At 41.5% G+C, this 25,920-nt stretch overlaps 1 protein-coding gene across 5 annotated transcripts; it reads left to right on the top strand.

The window, feature by feature from the left end:
* Positions 1-188: 188 nt before the first annotated feature.
* Positions 189-24,341, top strand: ST3GAL5 (ST3 beta-galactoside alpha-2,3-sialyltransferase 5; the record flags this gene model as incomplete). 5 transcript variants are annotated; one of them, XM_080343981.1, is made up of 8 exons in its annotated part: positions 219-308; positions 12,089-12,137; positions 12,885-12,996; positions 14,727-14,835; positions 16,682-17,025; positions 18,393-18,579; positions 20,344-20,502; positions 21,750-24,341. In XM_080343981.1, 8 exons carry the CDS (start codon positions 219-221, stop codon positions 22,011-22,013), a joined length of 1,314 nt encoding a protein of 437 aa, XP_080200107.1. In that variant the 3' UTR covers positions 22,014-24,341. The 5 variants fall into 5 exon arrangements, with proteins under 5 accessions (XP_080200108.1, XP_080200109.1, XP_080200107.1 ...); XM_080343980.1 differs by having other exon boundaries at positions 14,727-14,841; XM_080343982.1 differs by lacking the exon at positions 12,089-12,137 and having other exon boundaries at positions 189-255; positions 14,727-14,841.
* Between the last annotated feature and the right edge of the window lie 1,579 nt (positions 24,342-25,920).

Here is a 25,920-nt window from a genome sequence, read left to right as displayed (position 1 = left end):
ACCACAAAACGCTGCGGAACGGAAGACTCGTCCCGCCTCCCTCAAGCCGCCGCGCCCACCCTGGCGCAGGCCCCGCTCCCCCCCGCCCCGCTGCGGAGCCGCGCTCGGTCCCCATTGGCTGCGCCCCGTCACGTGTAGCTCCGCCCCCGCCCCCCTCGCTCCCTCCGCCAGCCCCGCGGAGCCGTTACCTGCGGCGGGGCCGCGCCGCCCCCGGCCCCATGCGGAGGCGAAGCGCTCGGCCCGAGCCCGGAGCAGGTTGGCGGCGGCAGGCTGGGGGAGACCCACCAGAGACCCACCCGCGGGGTGGGGTAATTCGAGGAGGGGGAGCGGGTGGTTATTCCAGCGGTGGGGAGGGCGGTTTGGAGGCGCGGGTGCTGAGGGGGGGGCTGGTGCTGAGGGGGCTTCGCCCTCAGAAGCGCTGCTGCAAAGATGCAGCTGAGGCGTGAAGGCGCCGCCGTTCAGGGGTATTTTTTGAGGGGGCGGTGGGTCCTGGGGGTGTCTCCGTGCCGCTCCCTCAGAGGGCCGGGGGCAGCCGGAGGCCTCCGGGGTCACTCGGACGGCGATGTCTTCCCCACCGCGGGGCTGAGCGGTTCGGACGTGGCCACCGGTGCCCCGGGGAAGCGGAGGAGCCGGCGGGCCGGGGGGCTCTGCGGGAGGGACTTCGGGAGCAGATGGGCGATGGGAGTCAGGTCTGTGCCGGGCCTCCCCCTGGAGGGAGAGGAATGTAGTTGGGGCTGTCTGGAGTTGTTATTCTGAAATAAAATTTCTAGGCTTCTGCTTGTCTGCAGGTTGTGATAGCCTTTTAAAGCCTTTTTTTTTCATGCTTGGGAGCGATAGATGCAAGATAGATAGGACTTGTGCTGTTGCTGCCAAAAGATTTTTGTTTTCTTCAGTGCTACTTAGGAAAAAGAGTTTCGTGCTGCGTTTTGGTTGTTTGTTTGTTTGGTTTTGTTTTTTTTTTTTCTTTCCAGTAGATAAAATCAAAATATAAAGCTGATGGAGGAAAGATGTTTATTTTGCAGCTATCTTTAGTTGTGGAAATGAATGGGAAGTGCTTATAAAACTACTGTAGGTAAACAGCTTTCCTGAGGTAAATGGTAAATGGCTGGTTTTGCTTCATTCTGAGAAAAAGGGTAAATAAACATGTATATTTCTTACTTTCTTAAGGAAAACTTGTTTAGATAAATGGTCTTTACGTGTCTAAAGTGGATAAGTGTTTCTAAATGCAGCTTGTGATAGGACAGTACAGATGCGGTTCAGAAGTGGTGTGCGGCTGTCCAGCGGACTGTATTATTCTATCTGTTTTACTGCAGCAAGGTTACTATCTCCTGCCTAGATCATGCAGCAGGAGACATTGAGCTGTCTCCCAAGCCCTCTGCTAACCCGATAAGAGGCAACCAACACAGGGAGTTTCATTGAAAGGTCAAAATACAGCTGAGAGTTCGTGCACAGGAGCTTTTTGGTGTGTTGGCTGCTTCCTCGGGGCTGATGAGAAATGGGCTTGTCCTGTCTCTGGTTTCCTGGAACTTCTGTGAATTTCGTATTCTCCTTTTGTTTGATTAAATTGGCTAAATGATTGATGGGCAGTTAGAGGCAGGATGTAGGAAAACAAAGTGCAATAGCAGAAGCTTCCTTTCACTGAGGAAAATGAGCTAAGAATGTTTAATTTTGTTTGCTTTACATATGTCTGTTTACGTGATAGATGCAGAACATGCCAAGATTGCTGCAGAGTTGAGGTGTTTGGAGAGTGGGTTATTTTGTTTACATATGAGATCCTGGGAAACTTAAGTAGGTCTTGAGTTTTTATAAAGGCTATGTTACCCAACAAGACTCAGCCAATGCTTCAAACTTGCCATGGAGTGATTTTCAGATTGCAAGGAAGTCTGAATGAAACTCAAACACAGCAGCTCAAAGCTTCTGCAGTGGGTGCATCCAATGCTTCAAAACAACACAACGGTAATTTGGACATAGGACATCTGGATCATAGGGGAGTCTCCCCTGTTGCAGGCAACTCTTGTAACATCATTCATAAATTACTAACGGCTTTCCATGAAACTTGTGTTGGCTGTTATTTTTCCATTACTCCTATGGTAAGGAGTAATTCCTTTGCTGCTCAGGAATCTTTTGCATGTAGCCCATATTTATTGATGACTGCTTTTTCCATCTGTGTGTCCTTTTGTTTGAATTGTTTGCTTTCGGCTTTCATATTTACATATTTGGTGTATCTAAGGAGAAACTCTCAGCCTGTTTTGTGAAGACAAGCTGAGCTCTGTTCTCCTTGGGAGCAGCTCTTTCTTCACCTGACCCACTAGGTCTCTCTGCAACCTGTTTGGTCCTGAAGTCTTGATTTCAGAAGTTAAGCACTAAAATTAGTTTCAACAACATCCTCCGCTATATTGCAATTTATTTTTAAACCTTTTCTTCATAGGAGGCTTTTGGCATCCCCTCTTTTGATTCCGTAGGCTCAAGTGTGATTTTTACTGTGGTCTCTTGTAGTGTTAGATGATCCTGTGATAAAAATGCTGCTGTACTCTTAACATTGTTCCATAATTACCAGTTGTTTGGTGCTATTCTGCTGCATAATTCAGATGTAATATGAAACCTCTTGGCTGTGTAAGTCTTTTGGCATGTTTCCTTAGACCAGTAAAGATTAATGCTATGCCTCATCTTTTTTGACCATTTCTTTTAAGGAAGATTTATTCCTCAAACTTCTCGTGTAAGGGGAAAGACCTAATTCATTTTGGATTCCTTGGAGGGGCTCAGAAATATTTTCCACTTTGTGCTAGGTGAACTCACCCAGCTCGTGGTGGGCGATGTGCTGATACGCTGTGCTCTCTTCCTCCTGTCCTAGCGGTGGCTCTTCCTCAAGCTAGTGGAGCACCACTTCCAAATGTGTGGGGGTCTGTGAGTTTGAGGAGGAGGATGCGCTGTGGAAAGGAGTGCACGAGATGTGTGCCGGAGGGGTCTCTGAGGAGCAGCTGCCTGCTGTTATGCTGCAATTCGTTCTTCCTGCATGCTTGCTCGTGCAGATTCTGTGAGGAGTGCCTGACCTCAGGTTCTGAACACCTCAAGCAGACAGGCCACTGTTTCTGACACAAATAACATAAAAGGGAAGACTGGAATTGGCATTTTTTATTAAAAAAAAAAAGGTGGAGGGGGACAAGGGGAACCTCAAAAGCTTCCTCTGCAAGAAATAAACCTATCTTTTTAATACCATGCTGTTCAAAAGAGCAATGTGTTAACTCACATGGTCCTTCCTGCCTGGCTGAAGTACTGATTTTCTGTGACTCATTTGGGAGTCAGAAAAATCCCAACTTCATGTACTGTTTTCATAGAATTATAGAATCATTTCAGTTGGAAGAGACCCTCAGGATCATAGAATCCAACCATAACCTAACCTGACTCTAGCACTAAACCATGTCCCTAAGAGCCTCGTCTAAATGCCTTTTAAACACCTCCAGGGATGGTGACTCAACCACTTAACCTGGGCCCCCTGTTCCAATGCCTGACAACTCTTTCCATGAATAATTTTTTCCTAATATCTAATCTAAACCTCCCCTGGCACAACTTGAGGCCATTTCCTCTTGTCCTATCACTTGTTACTTGGGAGAAGAGACCAACACCCTCCATGCTACAACCTCCTTTCCAGGTAGTTGTAGACAGCGATAAGGCTGTCCTATGTCCAGTTCCCTCATCCGCTTCCCATCAGACCTGTGCTCCAGACCACTCACCAGCTTCATTGCCTGTCTCTGTGCTCTCTATAGTACCTCAGCGTCTTTCTTATCATGAAGGGTGCAAAACTGACCCCAGGATTCAAGGTGGGGCTCACCAATGCTGAGTACAGTGGTACAAACGCTTCCCTAGTCCTGCTGGCCACACTATTCCTGATACAAGCCAGGATGCTGTTGGCCTTTTTGACCATCTGGGCACATGGTGGCTCATGTTCAGCCACCTGTTGATCAGCACCCCAGATCCCTCTCTGCCAGGCAGCTTTCCAGCCACTCTTCCCCGAGCTGTAGTGCTGCCTGAGGTTGTTGTGACTCAAGTACAGGACCTGGCATTCGGCCTTGTTAAACCACATACAGTTGACCTCAGTGTTGGTGCTTTTTGATATTTCTTGTGTTTATGCATGATGGGTTTTTGCTCTTCTTCACTTTAGAGCTGTTCCTTACTAAAAGAGGTTTCACAGGAAAGCTTAGAAAAGCTTTGGAAAGCTTGACTAGAGAAAGGGGTGGCAAGGTAGAAGTGAAATCAAGAGAGGGGTCCCTGTACATTCAGAACCCTTCTAAGAGTTCTTTGCCTATAATGTTATTTTAGCAGGCACTATTAATATCCAAAAAGCTTCCTGTGAATGCTGCTGAAAGGAAGTGATGATGCTACACTCTGAATATCTCTAATTAAGTTGATAGTTGGACCAGATTTGAGCTGGAACCATTTTTTTTATGTTCTGTCTGGCTGACTGGGGGTTAAGAGCAAGTTGTAACTTAGCCATGCGTATCCTTCCTACAGGAAAAGACAGGGCAAATAGACACAATAATGTAAGTTAATTAATGATTTCATGGGTTGGTGGTTGATCTTGCAAAGAGTATGTAGGAATGAGCCATTAAAAAATTAGAAAAAAGTACAAGTAGAGCATCGTAAGGCAAAAAAGTGGAAAATGCTGATGCCTCTAAGGTACAACTGCTTCTTGCTGGTATTCTTGGCTCCAGGCAAAATAATTTCCACCTGCTGTCCTGTTGGTACCTTTGGGAGTGTCTGTCAACTGTTCTGAAAATCATTTCTTCCTTGTTTCACTTTTTGCCAATTGCGTCCACATGTGTGGGATTCACTGTTATGTTCTCATTTTCTGAGGAGGTGGATCTTGACCAAATTGTAGCTTGTACAGAAAACTTTTGGTTTTTACTTTTTATTGTCTGATTAGAAAAGCCTTACTAGTCAAAGTTCATTTTGTAAGACACATTAGGTGCTAATGCAATCAATGTCCTGTTGTAGCTGCTTATAATCCTATTATAGGCCAGACTTCTTTCTGTGATCATCTTTCTATTGACTATTAAACAAACGGGAACAACGGGCTCTACTGTTAATTAGAACAGGCACGTCTGCTTTTTTGATCTAACAGTAATAGGTGCTAAGCAGTTAATATTAAAAAGTTTATCAAATACCTACATATATTTAAATACCAACTTTACTGTGGGGTTTAGATAGTTGCAACAGAAGAAATAACTGACAGAAGTCTCTAATTTTTAACTTCAATTCCAGTTTTTCCTCCATTGAGAAGCTGTTAGTCTAATCTGCAACAGCTCCTAGGCTGCTGTCTTTCCATGTCTTGTGACTATTTCTGCTAGGAAGTGGTAGGATGATGAACAAAAGATTATTTGAAGATAAATACCCAAAAGTTAATATATTGCTGCACATTATAACTCAAGAGTCTCTCGTGCCTCAGCGTGTCCCTGATAAGTCTGCCTCAGATCTTCAGTAGCTCTGGAATTTTTCCGCATGCCTGTGGTTTTGGGGGATTTTTGTCATGTGCCATTGAACATGAGCCTAAAAGAAGGTATTTCAATGCTAATTGTGTTATAGAAAGAGATCTCAATATTGAAAACTGTTCCTTTGGGATAACTTGTCTGTTCTTCTTTCCCTGCTTTTTCCTAAGTATTTTGTCACTATGGGCAAATAGGCCCATTCAGATGAAAGGCTTTTTACTTTCATTGTATAGGCTTGAAATCCAAATTTTAACATCTGGGCAATTTTTCTAGTGACTTTCCTAGTCTGTAAAAACTATGTTTAAAATTTGGCTTAAAAATTTGGATTCCTGTCTGCAGAAGTCACTGGAAATTGAGGCAGTCCTTCGCTGTGGTGCAGTTTCTTGAGTGCCTCTTGCTAGAGGAGCTCTTATGTTTTTTTTAATAATAAATTTGTTAAGTTATGAGAGAGTAGGTTTTCAAATCGTTTTTCTTTAAGAAATATTCCATGTTTTGGGTTGATAAAAATACCTCTGCTGTACTGCAGTTATAAGGATGCTTGCAACTGCAGAATCCTCCGTGTATAGTGGATTGCACAGCTTACTATCCTTAACTTCAGCTTTTTTATTCTTTCTATTATAATGAATATTATATTATTGTATTATAATGAATATTATTGGGGTGGATCTTGATCCACTGTTGATTTTTTTAAAAAAATAGTGATTTTTTTAAACAAGGTAGATTATTTGCAAAACTTATTTAGTTGTGATTTGTTGTTTCCAATGGAGTGATGATGAAGTTTGAAAGCATTGGAAAGGTTGATAAGGAGACTTGGGAGGGACAGTCCTGGAGGGGGTACACCCTGGGTGACTTGGGGACCACCCGTGCCAGAGCAGGTAAGCTGGTAAGCACAGAGGGGCAGAGGAAACCCAATGAGAAACACACAGGATGTGCAGACACAAACTACTGTGCACGTGACCCCAAACTCCTGCGCTGCCTGTGGCTTCCCCAGAGGAGCTGGGACGGGTTCCGTGGAACCTCTGTCAAAAATAAGGGCACTTGAGATGAGGAAGGGAGGAGGAGGGGAAGTGTTTGGCTTAAGCTTAGCTTAGAAACTTCTGTTTCAAAAAAACCCACCACCACCAACAACAAAAAAATCAGAAAAACTGCCACACAATTAACCATTCTTTTTTTAACTTTTTTTTTTACACTAACTTTTTTTTTTTTACACCTCAGCTCTTATGTTTGCTCTCTATGGGTTTCAGACTGTAGAAGCAAACAAAATTAGCCCTAACTATAAATTTTACCAAACTGTTTTTCATGTTGTTACATAAGTTGAATAATGTTCTATTCAAATATTCTATCAGTCTTGAAAACCTTAATGAAAATTAATATCTAGTTGGTCAATAGTGAGCATAGATTAAAATGTGTAATTTTTTCATGGGTACGACTCTCACAAGTAATCACAGACATTAGTGTTGTAGTTATCACTTAAGTTTTGTCATCTGTTTTTCCCAAATTTGTCCCAGGAAACCAATCTGTAATTGGTTTAAGATTTCTTAAATGCACTCTTGTAATTCCTTGCATAAAGTTTTGCGGTATGTCTGTGAGTTTTTCTGTTGTTTTAAAAAGCCTTGGAACAGGAAGTTCATGCAGAATTCATCACCGATATTGGAAATGTGCACAACATCTCAATGAAGAGTATCTTGCTTGAGTTTGTTCCATGCGAAAAAAATCTTCTGTGCCTTTTAACTTTGTCTCTTTTTTTGAAGCACAAATGTTGCTCAAAACCAAGTGGTTTTTGTTATATCATTTACCATTTCTAAAAATACGTTTCCTAAGTAATTTGATTTAAAGGAGAGGACATGAAGTGAGCAAGCGTTTCTGGATATTTTTGCATTAGTATTGCCTTCTGTTTCACTGCCTGCTTGAGCCCTATTGCATTTGATTAGTAATTCCGTTATACAGGTGTGACTTTCATGTTTCAGTTGCTGTGGGTTTTATACTGCAAGCTTCTCGATCTTGTTACGTGAACCACAAAGGCTGCATTGTGCAGCAAGACTGTGAGATGAGCTGCCTGGCGGATGACTTGTAAATCTGGCTGTTCCTGCTGCTTCTGATGGTACTGTGAGAGGGGCAGTTAATTTGTATTTTCAGTTCCCTGGAGCTTCAGGTGTACACTGAAGTCATGTGTGAGATGCTCTACAACTGTAGAACAGAAGGTGATAGAATAGTTTGGGTTGAAGAGACCTTCAAAGCTCATCCGGTCCAACCTCTGCCATGAGCAGGGACACCTTCACCCAGATCAGGTTGCTCAGAGCCCCGTCCAGCCTGGCCTGGGATGTCTCCAGGGATGGTTCATCCACCACCTCTCTGGGCAACCTGGGACAGTGTTTCACCACCCTCAGTGTCAAAAATTTCTTCCTCTTCTCCTGCTGGGCTCTAAGCAGTGCTCTGCCTAGGGTGGCTTCCCCATGGACTTGGGTAAGAGCCTTTCGAGTTGCAGGTGGCAGATAACAGCCCCACGTGCAGCTGCTCCTGTAGATCTGAGACAGAAGTTTCTGCATGAAGAGTTACCGACTGACAGTAACTGTTCCTGCCAGTATTTCCTCTGTGGCTCTGGTCGTTGCCTGTGCAGTTAATTTGGACCAGTACCTGCCCACATAAAATGCTGAGCTCAGTTGTGGAGGCTGTTAACCGGACCCTTGGTGTGTGGGGAGGCTGGATTGTGCTTGAATTGGTAGAGTGACGGAGGTAAGTGGAAGCATCCCCTGCATGGGATATTATGGTTCTGGGGGGTTAAAGAGGCTGGTGAGGGCTGTAGGTGTGTGCGTCAGTCTGCACTTGTATGCAGGCTGGTCTGGTCGTGTCTCCATGCCTGGTGACACTGTTGGCACTCAAAACAATGGGGGCTTTGTTCTTGTCTTTGAGTAAATTCAGGCGCTGTACATAACCAAACATGATTTTTGAGGACGTGGCACTGGTCATGTACAACATGACACATGCTGCTTTTTAGTTTTTTCTGCATCCTCACATAAAAAGACATCCTGAAGACTTAAATTAATTGCTTCTGAAATATTCCAAGTGTAGAAATTTTGTCTACTTAAGAATAACAATGCGACGTAAGTAAATTATGGTGAGTAGAAGAGCAGCACAAAAAGCTTTGGAGCATATTCCTACTGATGGACTGCTCCAGCAGCAGCTTTACACAAATCACTTAAGTTCAGTAGATGAAAAGCAAATTTAAGTCCCTTGAGTCTGCACTAATTACACCATGATAAGTAGCTATGGAAATGTCAGTGCAAAATGTGATTGTAATACAGCATTACTACTGAAGCATCTTTCGTAGACAAATAGTGATGTTTGCACTCATGGCTCCCAAAACAACTGTAGTACTGCCCCTTTCTGAAAGGGTGTAGTGGTGTTTGGCAGTGGTGTTTGCATGCAAACAACAGAATCTGGATGCTGTAGGCACAGCCTGTCTTTGGTCCTTGGTTTCTTAACTGCTATGGTTCTCTCTGTAAACTCTCAGGTTTGTTCTGAAGCTCAGGAAGACAGTGGGACAGATGGGCTCTTAGGTGCTTGTTAGCACCAACCTTGCCCTTTTGAGCACTCTTAAACCATTCCAGCCAGTGGAAGGTGCTTATTGACACAGGTAAGAGTGCAGGATCAAACCCTGAGTCATTAAAAACAAATGCTGTGCTGGATGGATGTATTTTGACTTGGTCTGTCTGTCTGCCTATCTATATATATAGACTTGGTCTAGCAAGGAATCATCTGAAGTAAACAACTGTCAAAAGTCAACCTGAAGGTTGCAAGTGAAATGAAAACTGACATTATTTCTGTTATAAAGAAAACAAAATTAACAAAACCATTGAGCGTACTAAATCATAAGAGCTGGACTCAGAAAGGATGTGCTGAGGTGATTAATTAAATCTGCGGTGTTTCCTTTTTCCTGTTTGCACATCCAGGGTGAGTTAGACAACCGTTTGGGGCTGCCTGGGATTTATTTTGCTCACAGTCAGGGAAGGCTTTCAGGTAGCACTGTTTTTTTGCAGTCTCAAATTCCTCATTAATCTCCTGTGTTCATCAGTCTCCACCTCTGTTCCTTCTCTGTCTTTCAGTTCTCTTGCAGCTTCCCCTTTTCTTTGTTTCAAAAGGCTTCAGGAAAAGTGCATCTGTTGTAGAATCTCTGCATACAGTTCTGTAGTAGGAAATTCTCACCTTTGGAACTGATTAAAAGAGTGCTGTTCACAGAGCAGAACTCTTCTTTGACATTTTATGCAGCGGAGGAGATTTGCTGTGTTGTTCCATGCTGCAGGATGATTCCAGAAGTACGTTAGTGCCATTCGGCAATATACAATTTTCTATACATTGAGCGGTCTTTCACAAGCATTTCTGTCAAATTACCCGGGTCCTAGTACAGGAAAGACTAATTTGCAAAGAACTAAAAATCTGCTTTGAACAAAGCAGAGGCAGTGAGGCTTTAACCTTATCCTTGTAATTCTGGCTGTAAAACATTATGGATTTGATTCAAACTGCTGGAAAATATGTGCTTAATCTGGAGTGTATTCACTCATAAATTTTACCAGTACAATGGCCAGTCTTCATGTTGTCACTTGGGACATTGTTGCCATGATTTTGTTGTGGCACAGTCCTCTGGTACGTGGTCTGACCAGTGCTTTTGTGCAGAATCTATTCTAAGTTCCTGTAGAGCGTGATCAAGTTGCCTGTTTTTGTTGTTTACCCAAGAGAGAATTAGTACCTGCATTGTTCTGTAGTGAGAATGGTTGAAGCTTGTTTCCTGCTTTTTGTTTGTCTTTTTCTGTTTTGAAAAAGTTCAATTTTATACTTCTCCCCAGCTGTGTATGGAGAGATTTGTGGAACTGACAGATGTAATTATTGCTTTGACGTATGTCATAGCTTAGGCAAATGCAGTGTTCAGCGGTCACATCTGTGCTATAAGCCATCCATGTCCATGAGCAAACCCCTTCCCTTTTGCCAAACCATGCTGTGTCCCTTGTTTGTGCTGGCCTGAACTGGTCTCCTCTGCGGTGATCTTGCCATTGATACTCTCTGTGGTACGTGGAGTAATCCTGGAGTTTCCACCTGGTCTGCAGACCTTGTTCTCACTCTCCTCTGCAGCATCCTCTAATTGCTGCTTGTTGCATGTGCCACTTGTCATCATGTGTAATGATGAGAGGTGCTTGGTTGTCTTGTCTGCGTAGTATGGCAGGAGTGTCCTACCTGGAATGTAAGGTGATTGTCTAAGCCCTGCTGGATTGGCACTGGACATGTCAAGGTGGAGCAGTTCACCTTGGTTATCCACAACTGGCACTAGGGTATGGTCCTTGTAACACATTTTGCTGATGCACGTTAGGTGTTTACCCATGTGGACTTGACTGATTTGCTGCAAATCTTGGCTGAGAGCAAAATGGACTTGAAGTGCAGATGACTGGGGTGGTGATGTCAACACCCAGTTTTGCTCCTCAGTGCTGTTTTTATTCAGCGGTATAGATGCAGCCAGTAAAGGTGAGATGCTGCTCTGAGGAAATAATGAGCTTGTAAGACTTGATAGGTTCCCTGTGACCTGCGGTCTTGTGTCCTGACAGCTTGTGTGGAAGACTGGAGCTGGATGTGGTTTCCAGCTTAACTGCTAGCATTCTTGGGGACCTTGGGGTGTCACCCCTTGGGTCTTGGTTTACCCCATTCCAACACAAATGTAATGGTACCGACTCTGGTTTGTACAGTGCTTCCAAATTCACTAAAAGGTTTTTAGAGTATTGCTTCTTTGTGACAAAGGCTTAGAAATAGGTGTGACAGCTCAGAGTGTGCAATTAATAAACACAACTAGGTGGGTAATTTGAGGTTATTAATATCATAACCAAGTTATGCATGTTTGAGTTAAGTGGTGAAGTTTTCTGCTAGCAAAAACCATTAGGCTTTTTTTTAATAATTATTTTTTGCCTTGCTCTGTTTTGTGGTTTATGGCCACTTGCAGGTGACTCTAGAAAGCATCACTTAACTGTTGTCTGCACCTCAGGACTTGAGATGGCTGATGTTGACTTTGAGTCATCTTCTTAGATAGCCCTGAAATTTCAGTTGGCTTCCATCTTACCAGTTCCTTCATCCTCGTATTGAAGAACATGGATTGTTTGTCCAAACAAGCAGTGTTTTGAAGTGGCAATAGAGGCTAGTTCAAATGGGTCATATTGCCATATAAAATAAAAAGAAGTTGAGTAGAAAACAGAATGTGGAAGATTGTCCCTAGATAAAAGCCTTCCCTTAGTTCTGCTTTTTTTTTTTAAAAAGTTCTTGAGATGGAGCTCTTGGCAGTAGAACAGAAGAGTGTGAATGTGTTTGCAGTGGAGAGCAGAGACTGAGATCAAAGGGAACGAGTAGGGCGGAGGACCGGGCTGTATCTTTGCACGGTAGGCTGCACAAAGGGAGTAAAGGGAGTGCTGCCCCTGGAGGTCGCTAGGGCAGGAAATACCCTTGGCCACATCCCTTCTCCTTTCAGGGCAAACCCGGTAGGCTTTGCATGGCCTTTCCATGTTTGGTCACATAATTGGTTAACTGCAGCATCCTGGGAGAGGTTGATGTGCCCACCTTCATTTTTCTTTCAGAAATCAGAATTTAAACATGCTGATAGAAACTTGTGGGAGCTTACAAACGGTAAGTGGAGAGATAGCTTCTCGTTAGCTGATAAAGTGACTTGCCCATCTGTGAGGGAGCACTCTGAGCTCCTTCTGGGTTGACAGTGTTGGTTGAAGGGACCTGCTGCTATGCACAGAAACTGCCCTTGTGCTTACAGCCTCCTGCTGTGTACCAGGCCAAATTTCCTGCCCTTCCTCCTTGGTACTTGCTGTTGAAGTTGCTGACAATGTTGTTGAGGCTTCTGAAAAGGTCTGCACTAGATTTAGACTGATGATGAGACAGGTTTGCTTAACCTCAGGGAAACCAGGGAGTTGACTCAAGATGTGGACTCCAGTTCTGAGGGTGGGATTGAAGTAGTGTCATATTTGGACACTTGGATTCAGGGATCCTGAATACACTGAGCATACTGTGTAGATTTTATTTAGAGTCTGATAATTGCTTAAACAAAATGGTGTTTGAAGGTCAAACATTAGCATTTGACAGTAACTGATGTCGTTGCAATTATTAGACTTACTGCTGATGAAGAATACAAAGACCTATACCTGGCAATATGTATGTACTTTTAGAATCACGTCCTGGCAGTGCATCTGAAATGAGTATGTTCTTGATCACAAGGAGGTCAGGAGTCGTTCAGTATTTCTGACACAAACACCAAGAATCACCGTCTTCTCTGGGAAGGAGTAAATTAACAGTCACTGGATGTTCTGTGAACTTTTTTCCATTCAGAAAAGGTTATGATGATTTTTTTTCTTTTCTTTTTTACAGCAATGCGCAGTGACAATAACTCTGTGAAGCCGAAAAGTGATTGCTCACCTCCTGTGCAATGGTGTAAGGTGGTTGCACGTGAAGATGAGAAGACGAAGCTGGTTATTAAAAGGTACTCGCAAGTAAGTGTCATTATGGCAGTTACTGTCCCTGAGCCTGGGCAGTTACAAAAGGGATGCAAAAATCAAGGGCTGAGATTGCCACAGGAACTGAAGGGAGGGTTAGACAGTGCCCTGGGGTACCTAAAATGTGTTGAGGAGGCTCTCTAATAGTGGTGTCTGTTTCTCCAAGCCAGTGAGAGATCCCAGTAAAACACTCACAAGTATTTCCAGTCTTTTTTTTTTAATCCAGATAAGTAACAATGTTGAGGCTTTTTGTCTGATAATTTAAGAAATTGAAGAGCAGTGGATGTTTAGTGGGTATTTTGGGGAGGTGTCCCCTCATAGTTATTTTGTTTATGAAGACTCCTGGAATGTCCCATCACAAAATCTTCTTTACTCCATTGCTTGCAGGTTAACATCAAATTGGAATTAATGTGTGTTTGCTCATGTACATCCAGAGCCGTATTTTAAACCAAAACATATCACTACTATGATGTTTCTTTGCCATATGAATCTTAGGTCTTAAAACAACAAAAGGGCAGACTGTTATATCCACTGGTGTTTTGAGCACCTGAGTGGTGCAGCCCAGCTGAATCTAGAGATACTTGATAAACCTCTATGAAAAACCCTGTGAATCCTGTTTCTGCCACACAGCTGATTTCCAGGGGCTGAAGCCCAACATGCTACTGAATGTTTTTAGACCTCCTATCAGTGCAGAATATAATTTAGTTAAATCAGATGTGAGAACAGTGCTGCTTTTCCAGTGGCTGCCTTATTTGCAGCACATACTGCAAATTAAGTGCCATGATTGCATCTATTAGCACATATGGTACAAACTTAAAAAAAAAGTAATCTTGGAAACCTGTGTTAACTTCATCTGAAAGAATTTCAAGAAACACTGAATGCCTAGTAGGTTGTCTGGGTGTTTTTTTAAATATTTAAACAAATGTCTGATTGTTAGGAAGCCATAGGAAATGAAAATCAATAATAAAGCTTGAACAACATACTTGAGCAACAAACACAATTCTAACCAAATAATGGTGTAATTTTTGCAAAACGGTTTACACATGAAATGAGCCACATGAATACTTGAAGATCAACTGTGAGATTCCTTAGGAATGACAAATGAGTAGATCAAAAATATGGATAATCTGTATTACTCAGTTTTAAAGGTGTTTCTTTTTTTCTTTTGTTTGTTTGGGGAATGTAATAATTAAATTAGCCTTCTCAAGATAAACCAAATAACCTAAATTCTTCATTCTAGACTCCCAGTGAGGTGAAAGTTCTGCATATGAGTGATGGTCATTGGCCCAAAATCTTGCAATTTGAAGTTCTCTTTTTTTTTTTTTTTACCTTGCCTGAAAAAGACATATTTCAAAATAACATTGCCCTTTAAAGTAGGAAAACAAAAGTCACTTCTGATTTCTTTGTGTGGGGAGAGCATTTGACCCATCAGAGGTGCATTTAACCTGTATGATGCAGGCATAAAACTGCGTAAATCGCTGTCAATATGCGACGTTTTCCTCATCAAAGCATCTATACGTGCTTTTACTTCCCTACAGATAGCTCTGAAGAATTATGAAAGACAGTGAACAAAGCAATAGGTATTCACCTGATGTTCTTCAACTGCCTACAGTTTGTTTAAAAAATACTCATTTAACAATTGATGGATTGCTGGAAAAAAATAATGATTGATTTATTTTTTGCTCTCCTACCCCTGCACCCTTCTGTTTGTTTTTAGACTTCTTGCACTGTGTGTGGTTGGAGGGTGCTTCCTTTATATCCTCAAGTTACATTTTGGCCCTGAAGAATGTGACAGAACAAAAATGCCATATGTGGACCTCGATCGTGTAAGGGTTGGTATTTTTTGGCTTTTTTAATTGGCTTAAAAGTTTCCAGTTGACAATATAAGAGTTACAGGGGTCTATAGCAAAGAACTAGATGCTGAAAATATCCTGTGAGAAGAAAATACATTTTGCTTAATTTCATGCCATAGAACTTCTGGTTTTTGTTCTTGTGGAGTGACAACAGAAGCACAGAGAGAAACTGCTGTAAGATGCAAATAAAGCTGTCTCTGCATTCTCATTGACATTTCTCTGCCTTTGCTGCTTCACCTGTTTGCTCCATACTCACCTTGGCTTAGAGTTGTTATATTTCTCTCTGTGAATGTCTCAATGCCAAGACACAATTTAGAGCAGAAGCCCTGATTTAAGATAGTCTTACCTTAGCATCACTGCGTGTCCATCCTCCCCCACTTTCTTCAGTGCATGTTTTTCCCCTTCTGAGTCTCTTTGCCTCCCCTTCTTATTTGACTTCTTTCTTTTCTCCATAACATATCCTTGCTTCTGAACACGACCGCCTTAAGCTGAGCAAACCTAAAGACTGCATGGGCTCTGTTTATTTCTGTCTCATGATTCATCTTGTTTGTGTTAGATGCAGGATGAGGAAATAGCATTGTTCTCTATCTAGTTAGGTAGTAGCTGATTGCATGTTGTTTGGGGCAATTGTCAAGTGATTGCCATTAATTAATTAATTAAGCACTGACTCTCACTCACAAAGTACAGCGTGAAGTTGCTCAGTTGTGTTTTGCCCAGAAAGAAGTGTGGTGGTTATGACCACATTTGCAGAGACTGTTACAGTGGTGGCAGAGGCAGTTATGTAGAACAATCTTGTTTAAAAATATATATATATATAAAATAAAGGCAACACAACTTCCCTCCTTAGGCACCCAGATACACACTTCCGTTAACAGTACAGAAGGGGAACTGAGCACTAGATTTTGGTCATGATTATGTGACCCTGTGCTTCCTCATGGTTTCTTTTAGTACAGTGGAGGAAAGATCAGCAAAATTGTAGCAGGGAAAAGAACATGCAAAACGATTTTATTTTAACTGATAAAAATAATACCTTTACTATTTCTTTTCTTTGTTACTTCAGTACCTGCCTCCCACTACAGATTTCTAAAAAACATACATGCATAATTTAGTGGTGTGTTTGTTTTGTTTTTTTTTATGAAACACATCAATTTGTAGTTTTATCTGACTTCTTAATCTTTTCATGCAATACGAAACTTTTATTTTGGTGACTTGTCTTTGAAAGAAGACCTGAAACACAACCACTTTGCATTCCTTTCGAAGTCGTGTTTTAGTCATTAGCAGTACTGCTTTAGCAATACTTCTGGAACAAGTTGCTTCATTTTGGTTAGTAAGCAAGTCCAGCCTGCTGTTTCACAGAATTTTTACCCAGTGGACGTGTCTCTGGTAAAATCCTCATGCAGGCAGAACTTGGGTCATGCATTTGAGCAGAGGAGTAGAATTCCAGTTGCTGGTTTGCTGCTGAATTAGGTGGATAGAAGTATGTCTAGATTTTTTTAATCTGTTGTTTTAAGTAACAGTACAAATGCTCTCAAATGGCTCATTGGCACTTATCTCTTTTAGTAGCTTATTTAGAAAAGCTCCTATCCAGATTTCAGTGATTGGATGGGGAGATATTCCTTTTCAGGTTTTCACCCTGCATTAGTTTGTGTCTGTGTTGGAGTGAATGCTTTAAATATCTTGTATTTCCATGTCGCAGCTTTTTTTATAAACTGCTGTGTTTGCTAAACTGCTGGTGGTCAGCGGGTGGGTTGCATTAAGAGGGCTTTGTATGTTCCTGAAGCTGGTTTTCCTGGCTCAAATCACGTATGTTTTGTTTTAGAGAGCACAACAGTATGCCAGCGCTGCATTGCAGGAACAGTGCCGGCCTTCTTATGTGAAGAAAGAGATGGGGAAGTTATTTGCGGAGAAATACAGCATGGACATATCTCCCTTTGTAAGAAAAAATATAAATGAAGATGAAGCTTTATTTAAATATGGGCCTCCTTTTGGATTTTACAAGTACTTCAATAAGCTTAAAAATCTCCTTGAACTCTTACCTGAACATGATTTACCAGAAGATTTGAAGTCAAAACACTGTAAGCGTTGTGTTGTTGTTGGCAGTGGTGGAATTCTTCATGGATCAGAGCTGGGTCACTTGTTGAATCAGTTTGATATTGTCATAAGGTACGTATTTCCATTATTAATTCCAACTACTACAATTATGAGCTGCCTTTGTTTTTTAAGGGGAAAGTATCGCCAACATTTATGCAGCTTATAAGACTATTTCTGAAAGGGCTTCTGAGAAGTTTGCCCGTGACTTTGGAATTTGAAGTCTTAGAAGCAAAATAAATTGTCTTGTTCACAAGACAGGAATTCAGTGTAGTTGTTTGTGGGCTTCAGATTTGAAAACATATGGGCAGAAATGAGCGAGAAACCAGTGAAATCATAGCCAAGTAGACAATCCTGGTTTTATCCATTCGTATATTTAAGCTTTCACAGGTAGGCTTTAGGACTCAAGTATGTCTTTTTCCCCTTGGTTAGTTGGGATGCTTATTTGAAGACTTTTTTTTATAACAGCTATTTCAAACACAATAGAAATTAATTGGTGTTTCAGCATAGAGTTGGTTTACACACTGTATAGCTTGCTTATCTTTCCTTATCTTTACAAGCTTGGTGTGAGCTCTCGGTGATTACTCATGTTTTCTGTCTGAATTAAATGAACACACACTCTGTATTCATGCCTTCTAAACATTACTGAGTGAACTTTCTTTTGTATTTTAAATCATGTAAAGTCACAAATACTAATACAAGCATTTTTCCCAAGTTGCTTTGTAAACTAAGACTTGCTCCTCTTAAAAAGGGATGACTTGATACAGTGAGTTGATACGTCTTATACAAAGGTAAAGAAACCTGTTAGCGTGTAGAGGGGCAGAGAATTTCTCTGGAGTTAGGATGGCAATGTAAAGGTCAATTTTCTGTTGATATAGAAAAGTTTGCAGGACTTAAGCTGTTCTGCAGAACTTGATGGAGCTGGATGATGCTGCTCTTGTCAGCAGTGTGCTAGAACCTGAAATTTTTAATGATCTGGGAGGATATAAACCCATGGGATTATATTACGTTGCATCGAAGGGATAATTTGAATGCCTTTCTGTGTGTAATACTTGTGTGTGTGTGTAAATATATTTATATATAAAAAGATAACGCAGGAAACTTCCTGTGTGTCTTCTCTCCCTTTTAAGCCTCTCTGGGTTGGCACAAAGGGCTGAATGTGAAATTCCTCAGTGCTGTTTCAACTTTTTTATTCAAGCTTTTCTTTTTGAAGTTTTGAACTCGTGCCAGTTAATCCAGAAATAGAATTGGCTTCCTCTCAAAGATAAGGGATGGATGAGCCTGTGAGGCAAGGAACATGGAGATACTGAGAACATGCTCTGTTAAAAATCTGTGAGCCAGATACAAGTACTTTGCTTAGTGTCTGATGTTTTAATGAGATTGTAACCTGTGCTTATTAAATGCAATTTCTCTCCCTTTTGTTTTTGTTTGTTTGTTTTTAGGTTAAATGATGCACCAGTTCAGGGATACACAGATCACGTTGGTAACAAAACTACTATACGGATGACTTACCCGGAGGGAGCCCCCCTTTCTGAACATGAGTATCCTCCTGATAGCTTGTTTGTGGCTGTTTTGTTTAAAAGTGTTGACTTCAATTGGCTTCAAGCAATGGTAAAAAATGAAACCTTGGTATGTACTGTGGTAGCGTTACCTACCTGTGATTTTTTTGTTTGTTTTTCCTTTTCTAATGCTTAAGAAGCTGGCTGATCTGTTGCTTCTGCTTCTATTATGCAACCTTGTGGTTTTTTTAGCTATGTCTCGTAGTTATAATTGGTACCAGCATTCATGTTGAGGCCTCATGCTGATAGATATTTTCTGCAGATATTGGTGGTTTGCACCGAGCCACATGACATATCAAGTGCTGACTAAAGTGGAATTCATTTTACATTAGGTTTAAGTGACTCGTTCAAGTCTGCATAGCCTGAAATAGAGATGAGATTTCTTGATACCAGCCCTATTGTTTTTTTTCTTGCTTTGCGTGGCTTAGGAGCAGATCTGCTCGTTCCCACCTCCTTCCTTGCTCTGGTGTTTTTGCTGGTGCAGAGAGACAGTTCTGAAAACTGATCTGGGACTGGATGTAGTGGAGAGTCCACCTAAGGGCCATGAAGGTGCTTGAAGGATGAGAGCATCTCTCCTATGAGGAAAGGCTGAGAGGGTTGGGACTGTTTAGCCTAGAGAAGAGAAGGCTCAAGGGGAAGTTTTATTAATGTACATAAATACCTGAGGAGAAGGTGCAAAGAGGACAGAGCCAGTCTGTTTTCTGTAGTACTGGGTGATGGGACCGGCAGCAATGGGCACAAATTGATGCACAGGAGGATCCCTCTGAATGTGAGGAAACACTTTTTGACTGTGAGTCCTGGCACAGGTTGCCCAGAGAGGTTATAGAGTCTCCGTCCTTGGAGTTATTCAGAAGCCACCTGGACATGGACCTGGGCAACCAGCCCTAGGTGCCTCTGCTTGAGCAGGGGGGTTGGACCAGATGACCTCCAGAGATCCCTTCCAGTCTCACTCTGTGATTCTGTGAACTGAGAACATCCTTCTCCTTTCAAACACGAGGCTGTTGGTTGGATCAGCTCTCTGTGCAGGCATTAGTACTTTAGTAAACTCATTCAGATCACAGGTTGGGAAGGTGTTACAGTGACAACCTAGATTTGATCAGTTTAAGATGCTGTAGAGTTGTATGTCAGGGTAGCGATAAGCCTTTTTAAAAATGCAGGTCTATGTTGCAGCTGTATAAGTTTCATCATTTGCTTAGTGGCTTAGTGTTATGCATTATTATGGGAAGATTTGTAAAATGAGCCTGATTTAGTGTTGTTTTCCTGTTAGTATGCTTCTAAGTGACTGCAAGTGGCATGAAATGAGAATCTAGTTTGCTGAGTCCTGTGCAAATCCTCTTCTGAAATGTTACATGTATCACTGGGTGGATGCTGTGGAGCAGCTGCTGTTCACTTCAAAGCCCAGGCAAAATTGTTTTAAATCCAATGCTTGATTCAGAATGCCTGGTTAACATTTGTGGAAAACTGCAGTTCCATTTTTGCACTTTTTAAACTACTGCTGCCTGCTCAGTGGTGCTGGGGAAGGTCCAAAGAACCTGGAGGTGCTGGTGGTTATGTTGACTAATTAAACACAAAGTGCAGTCAAATACTCAGAATAAATAACTTTTCCCTTTTCTGCAATTCTCTTCTCTCTGCAATTCCAAATACTCTGAAGATGTTTTCCTTTTCTAGGTCAGTCACTTGAGCTGTACACTGGAATTCCTAAACTGCCTTAGCTATGATCTGTTTCCCGAGTTTCTCAGAATCAGTGATGTATTATAGAACTTGTGTACTGTCTGCCATACACTTTGCAGCCTCAGAGTTTGCCCTCACTGAACTATTTATTTCCTTCTTTTAGCCTCTGTGGATGCGACTCTTCTTTTGGAAGGAGGTTGCTGAGAAAATTCCTTTTACGTCAAAGCAGTTTCGGATTCTGAATCCAGTCATCATCAAAGAGACGGCTTTGGACATTTTACAGTTCCCTGAACCTCGATCAAAATTCTGGGGTTGGGATAAGGTAAGAAGTTTCCTTTTAGGAGGAGATGAGAAAATACAAAGTAAAATAAGAAGCAAAAAAAATTGTGGCTCTTCCTTCAGTATAGTTTCTGTGTGCAGTTTCAGAGCTGGTCTCAAGTAATAGTGAAATTAACACTTTCTCAGAAGACTCCTGTATTTTCTTGTGCAAAATCAAAGTAGGATTTCAGCTCACCTTTTCAGATGAGGTGTTATGCCTGTGCATGCTGATACGAAATGGCCCGTTTGCCAAAGCATTCGCATGCAGCGAGACATAAATTCATTCCAGTGCAGCGTGTTCGCTCACACATCATTGTGACTGGTGTTAACATACATCAAATGCGTGTTTTGAATATTTAAGTGTGTGAAGAGCAGCTCTGTTAAGTCAAACCAGTAATCAGCTGTAGACAGATGTGTCTCCAGCTGCAGGGAAAGCAGAATATGGAAACCAGGCCAGTGTAAAGCAACCTGCCAGCTGGTGAAATTGCAAGCGTGCTCAAAGCAACTGGATGGGTATATCCCCCCCTCTACATCCTTCACCAGCAATAGTATGGAGTGCTGAGTGGCTCAATCTGATGATACGCTGCATTTTTGTTATTTTAATTATTTGTTTGAGAAATTGGATGTCACTAGTTCTCTTGAACTATGAAAAACACTGAATAACCATCATCTTTTCACCTTTTGCATAAAAGTATTTAATGATAGTGTTATTGCACAAATGTTTGAAGGAGCTTCTCACATTTATTTATAAAAATAATGTAACATATCCAGCTATGTATTGTGATATACTGGCTTTCTTCACATGTTCTTCAGTGAAAAGTCATATTCTGAAGAATGCTGTCAGAGAGCCTGTTGCTCCAGACTGAAGTAAAAATACATCAAGAAATGTCAAGTTTAACTGCGTGTCAGGATTTATTTGTTTGGAGTGAGGGTTCGCTTGTGGTTTAACTACATAGTAATAGGGCATCTTGCCTTCACAGAAAAAAATAAATGTAGTGTTGACAGCCAAAAGTCTTGTTAGAGGCAACTGCTCAAGTTGAATGAGTATTTGGCCCTGAAGTTTTTAGTTTTACTTGATCATTTAGTTGATTTTTAGTTTTAGTTGGAATTAAGTTTTAATTGCTGGCTTATTTAATTGATTTCAGTTTTAAGTGAGGAGATAAAGCCATTACATTTTGTAAAGTGTTTCTAAAAACTAGCAAAGGAGAATATATTTGAATTCAGCAGGCTTATTTTTTCCCCCCTTTTCAGAATGTACCTACAATTGGGGTCACAGCAGTTGTCCTGGCCACACATTTGTGTGACGAAGTGAGCTTAGCAGGGTTTGGCTATGACCTGGATCAGCCCAGCACACCTTTGCACTACTACAACAACCTCTGCATGGCCGCCATGAACAGACAAACCATGCACAACGTGACCAGCGAAACAAAATTCCTGCAAAAACTCATCAAAGAAAAAGTTGTCAAAGACCTGACGGGCGGGATACATTGTGAATTCTGCAGCACAGACAGCTAGTGACGGAATTTACCTTGTTTGGATTTGTTCCATTTCCAGAGGTTCAGCTGGAGCGACTTTTTCACTGTCTTCAGTAGTTCTTTAAAGTGTGTCTATAACAGATGTGGAATCTCTGCTGCCATTTTTATCGTCAAGTTCAATTCGTTGGACTTTTAAATTGATTTTTGGTGTCAGATTTTACTTTGCACATTTTTGTGGATAACTGTGTAAATAGAACTTGGAGTTGAAAGAGATCAATTTAAAGTATTTACTGTTTTTTGTTGTCTGAAGAAAGCAGAGTTTTTGTTTTCAGATGTATATTGTACGCACAATGCTGGCCTGAGTTGTCTAACAAGATATACAAGTTATTTTTCACTGAACTACTGATTTTGTCGATCCATTTCTTGGTGTATAACTTTTCATGCGTGCCATGAGAAGAAAGGTGAATGCTTCTCAAGTCTTTCATTTCTTGCACCTTGAGCATTCCATTTCCCCCTCAAATATTTATATTCTTCTGGTTTTGTGCTAATATTTTTTGGGAGGTGGAGGAAAAATGTGGGAGTGGAGGTGAAGAAAAAGGAACCGTTGTGACAACAAGTAAGTAGTAAGTACTTTGATATTCACGATTGATATTAAAATCATCGATGCGTTGATATATTGGGTTAGAATCCTGCTTTATCATGAGGCTTGTTTGCACTGAGGGCACGCTACTGGATTTAGCCAGTAGGAGACTGTCACCTGAATCAAACCTTTTGTCACTTCTGTTCCTTGAGACCCAGATAAATGTTTCTAACTAGTTGATTTGCAGCAGAGTTCAGTGACCCCAATTGAAGTGGCATTAACTCCAAATCTGCCCCCTCCCCATTTAGTTTCGTTTTTTTGAGTGACGTGACAATTTCTGGTTCTATAAAACACTGGTTTGTATAAATCTTCCATTTAGCAATAACAATCTATGACTAAGCTAAAATTTCCATTGGTTTACTTTATGATCCTTATGTAATGAATTACAGATATTGTAACCTTAATAGTTTACAATGACGATAACACCTATGAGCTCTAGTGTTGGCTTTTTAATTGAAGGGAGAGGTGGAGTTTAAGTCAGCAATGGGGTGAGTGTGTGTAAGTTAAGAAGAAAATCACTTTGAGCAAGTAGTATGATCTAGTAGCACGCAAGGTTAACGCTGAAAGCAGCATGCTGTATAAATAAAATATATGGTCTTATGACTGGAAATCAGTGCATTGCAAAGAAACTGGACTGTGCAGATCTATAAGGTTTGGGTGTTCGTTTTGTTACAAGTAGAGTAGTAGCTATGACTGTGTTTGCGCTGAGTAGTGTTGTTACTCAGTCTACAGTATGTGAAAAATGCTTTATTTGGGAGTGAAAGCTTGTTGAGCAAATTGATCAAAGGTTGGCCTAGAAACATGTTCATAGTCCTGGAACTCTCCACGTGGTGAACGTTCCCACCTTTTTTTAATGGGTGAAGATATGAATATGGTTATAGTTTTAAACTGTAAAACTACTGATATGGGAAAGCAAGATTAGGGTGGTTCGGGTTTTTATTTTTGGGTGGTTTTTCCATGAAGAAAGACTTAATGCTAGAACGCAGAAGCAGCAGACTGATTCTGGCCGTAATACTACAAGGCAATAAAATGACATGAGATCATAAAGCTGAACTCTGAAGAAAGGTGGGGGGGCCTCATCCTTCCTAAGACACATGGACCTACACGGCCTTGAAAACCAGTTGTGGATGGTGAGCGGATTTGAAAATCGCATTTTTGTCTCTGGCACTGTTTGTGTTTACAGCAATAATGTTAATCTGACTTTCTGTGGAACACATTGATTTTTGTACTAGCAATAAATTTCTGGTCTACGTTTTTCTTGTAAGTATAATAATTATATTGTTTAATTTAAAAGTATTTCATGTGCGAAGAGTTTTATACGGATAGTCTTTTAGTTAATATATTAAAACGTGCTAATTATTTTCTCCTGGTATTAAAACTGGAAGCAAAGTACCTTAATTTCATTTGGTATTAGTGAAATTTTGGAAGATTTCGGAACATGTGTGGTGGGATAACATCCTGGATACACTGGGAGTACGTGTTCCAAAGCACTTGATCCCTTACTGATTTCCTTTACTCAGTAACTTAAAAATATTATCAATTAATGTAAATGCTGATAACTTTTTGGAGGTGTTGTATTTACTGTCAAATGCTCAAATTATGTTGATTATTAGATTGTTTTCCCACCAGTTTCATAGCTTGTGATAAAACCTTGTTCTCCAGGGTCGCACACACTGCACAGACTTGACCATCTGTGAAATGGCAGCAAAGTTCCGGTGGCAAAAAGCAATAAACTGATGAAACCACTTTCTACGTATGTGTTTGTCTCCGAGTTTGCAATTTGTTCTGCTGCCTCTATTAAGGATTTCACATGTTTTACTGATCCAGTTGAAAGTCTTGATGCCATCCCAGGCCCTCAAGGAGAGGGGAGTTTGTGGCTGGTGATAACTCTTTCTCCTTTCATTTATGCCTTTTTTAATACCTGTCAGTTGGTTTACACCTCCATGGTGCCTGGAAGAGAGAATCCGTCTGAACACCGACCAGATTGTAAGTGTCTGGGGTTTTGTAGTGAATGTGGATGAGAATATTTCAGACGGGGTTATATCACTGGCCTTGAATTCAAGGATGTGTCCCCTTCGGTGCTGGGCACAGACCACAGCTTCTGCTCTGTGCTCCAGTCCTGCCGGAGGTGACATAAGAACAAAAGCCCCATGTCTGTGCTGCTGCGCCCAGATCTTACGCTTTGTGAAGAACTGGCTTTAGTGGTCTTTGTTTGAAAAGTCAACAAAGGATTTGGGAGCTGTGATAAAGCCGTTGTGTTGCACATCAGTATTTCTCTCATTGTAGGAGCTGTGACACTTACCTGTGTGTCTGCGCTATTCTGATTTTCGAATTTATTTGTGGTTCCTGTCCACTTTGTCCTCCCTTGAGTGGTTGTTAAGCACTTGCATTATCTTTTACCTTTAGTGTTTCAGGTGAGAGAGGTAGAAATTCTCTGTTAGGACTAAACAGTTCTGAAACACTTTTGAAGACTTAGATAATTTATGAAGCTTTTTTTTCTTCTGATATGTTCAAATTAGTATGGCCACGTAGGGAACAGCAAACATGGTGAACACCATTTTGGCTATGTCTGATTTGTTCAAGCATATTGGAACTTACAACTGCCATGTGCAAGTTTATAGGGCTGGTTTTTGAGTATTTATGGGAATCCTGCACCCAGGTAGTTTATCTTCAGCTGGAGACAAACTGACATCTCTGTCTACAACTACCTGAAAGGAGGTTGTGGTATGGAAGGTGTTGGTCTCTTCTCTCAAACAGCAAGTGGTAGGATGAGAGGAAATGGCCTCAAGTTGTGCCAGGGGAGGTTTAGATTGGAAATTAGGAAAGGGCTGAAATTAGGAAAAGCCTTTTCATGGAAAGGGCTGTTGGGCATTGGAACAGGCTGCCCTGGGCAGTGGTGGAGTCACCATCCCTGAAGGGGTTTAAAAGGTGCATAGATGAGGTTCTTAGGGACATGGTTTAGTGCTAGAGTTAGGTTATGGTTGGACTCGATGATCCCCTTGGAAAAGTACCATGGGTGAGGTTACAATTTGTTTCTTATGAAGCCATGAACACATGCGAGAATTGCAGAAGGAGGCGTATGGAGCCGGTTGGGTTCAGCGCAGGAAGGTGCTGAAGCAGGTGGTTTGTGGTCCGTGGCTGGTGACTGGTTGACATTGGAACTGGCTGTTCAGTGTGTTGGGTTGTTGGTTGAGGTACTGATAAAGAACTGAAGAGCAGTTCAAGCTCTTCAGCGGGTGGTTGGTTGCGTGCCTGTACCTTCAGCTCTGGTGCTGTGGTTGGAGCTCCAGCAGGAGCTAGGAGGGGA

Source organism: Nesoenas mayeri (assembly GCF_963082525.1).
Source record: "Nesoenas mayeri genome assembly, chromosome: 4".
Classification (NCBI taxonomy): domain Eukaryota; kingdom Metazoa; phylum Chordata; class Aves; order Columbiformes; family Columbidae; genus Nesoenas; species Nesoenas mayeri.
The sequence above is the reverse complement of the archived record's forward strand: the minus strand, read 5'-3'. Positions and strand labels throughout refer to the sequence as shown.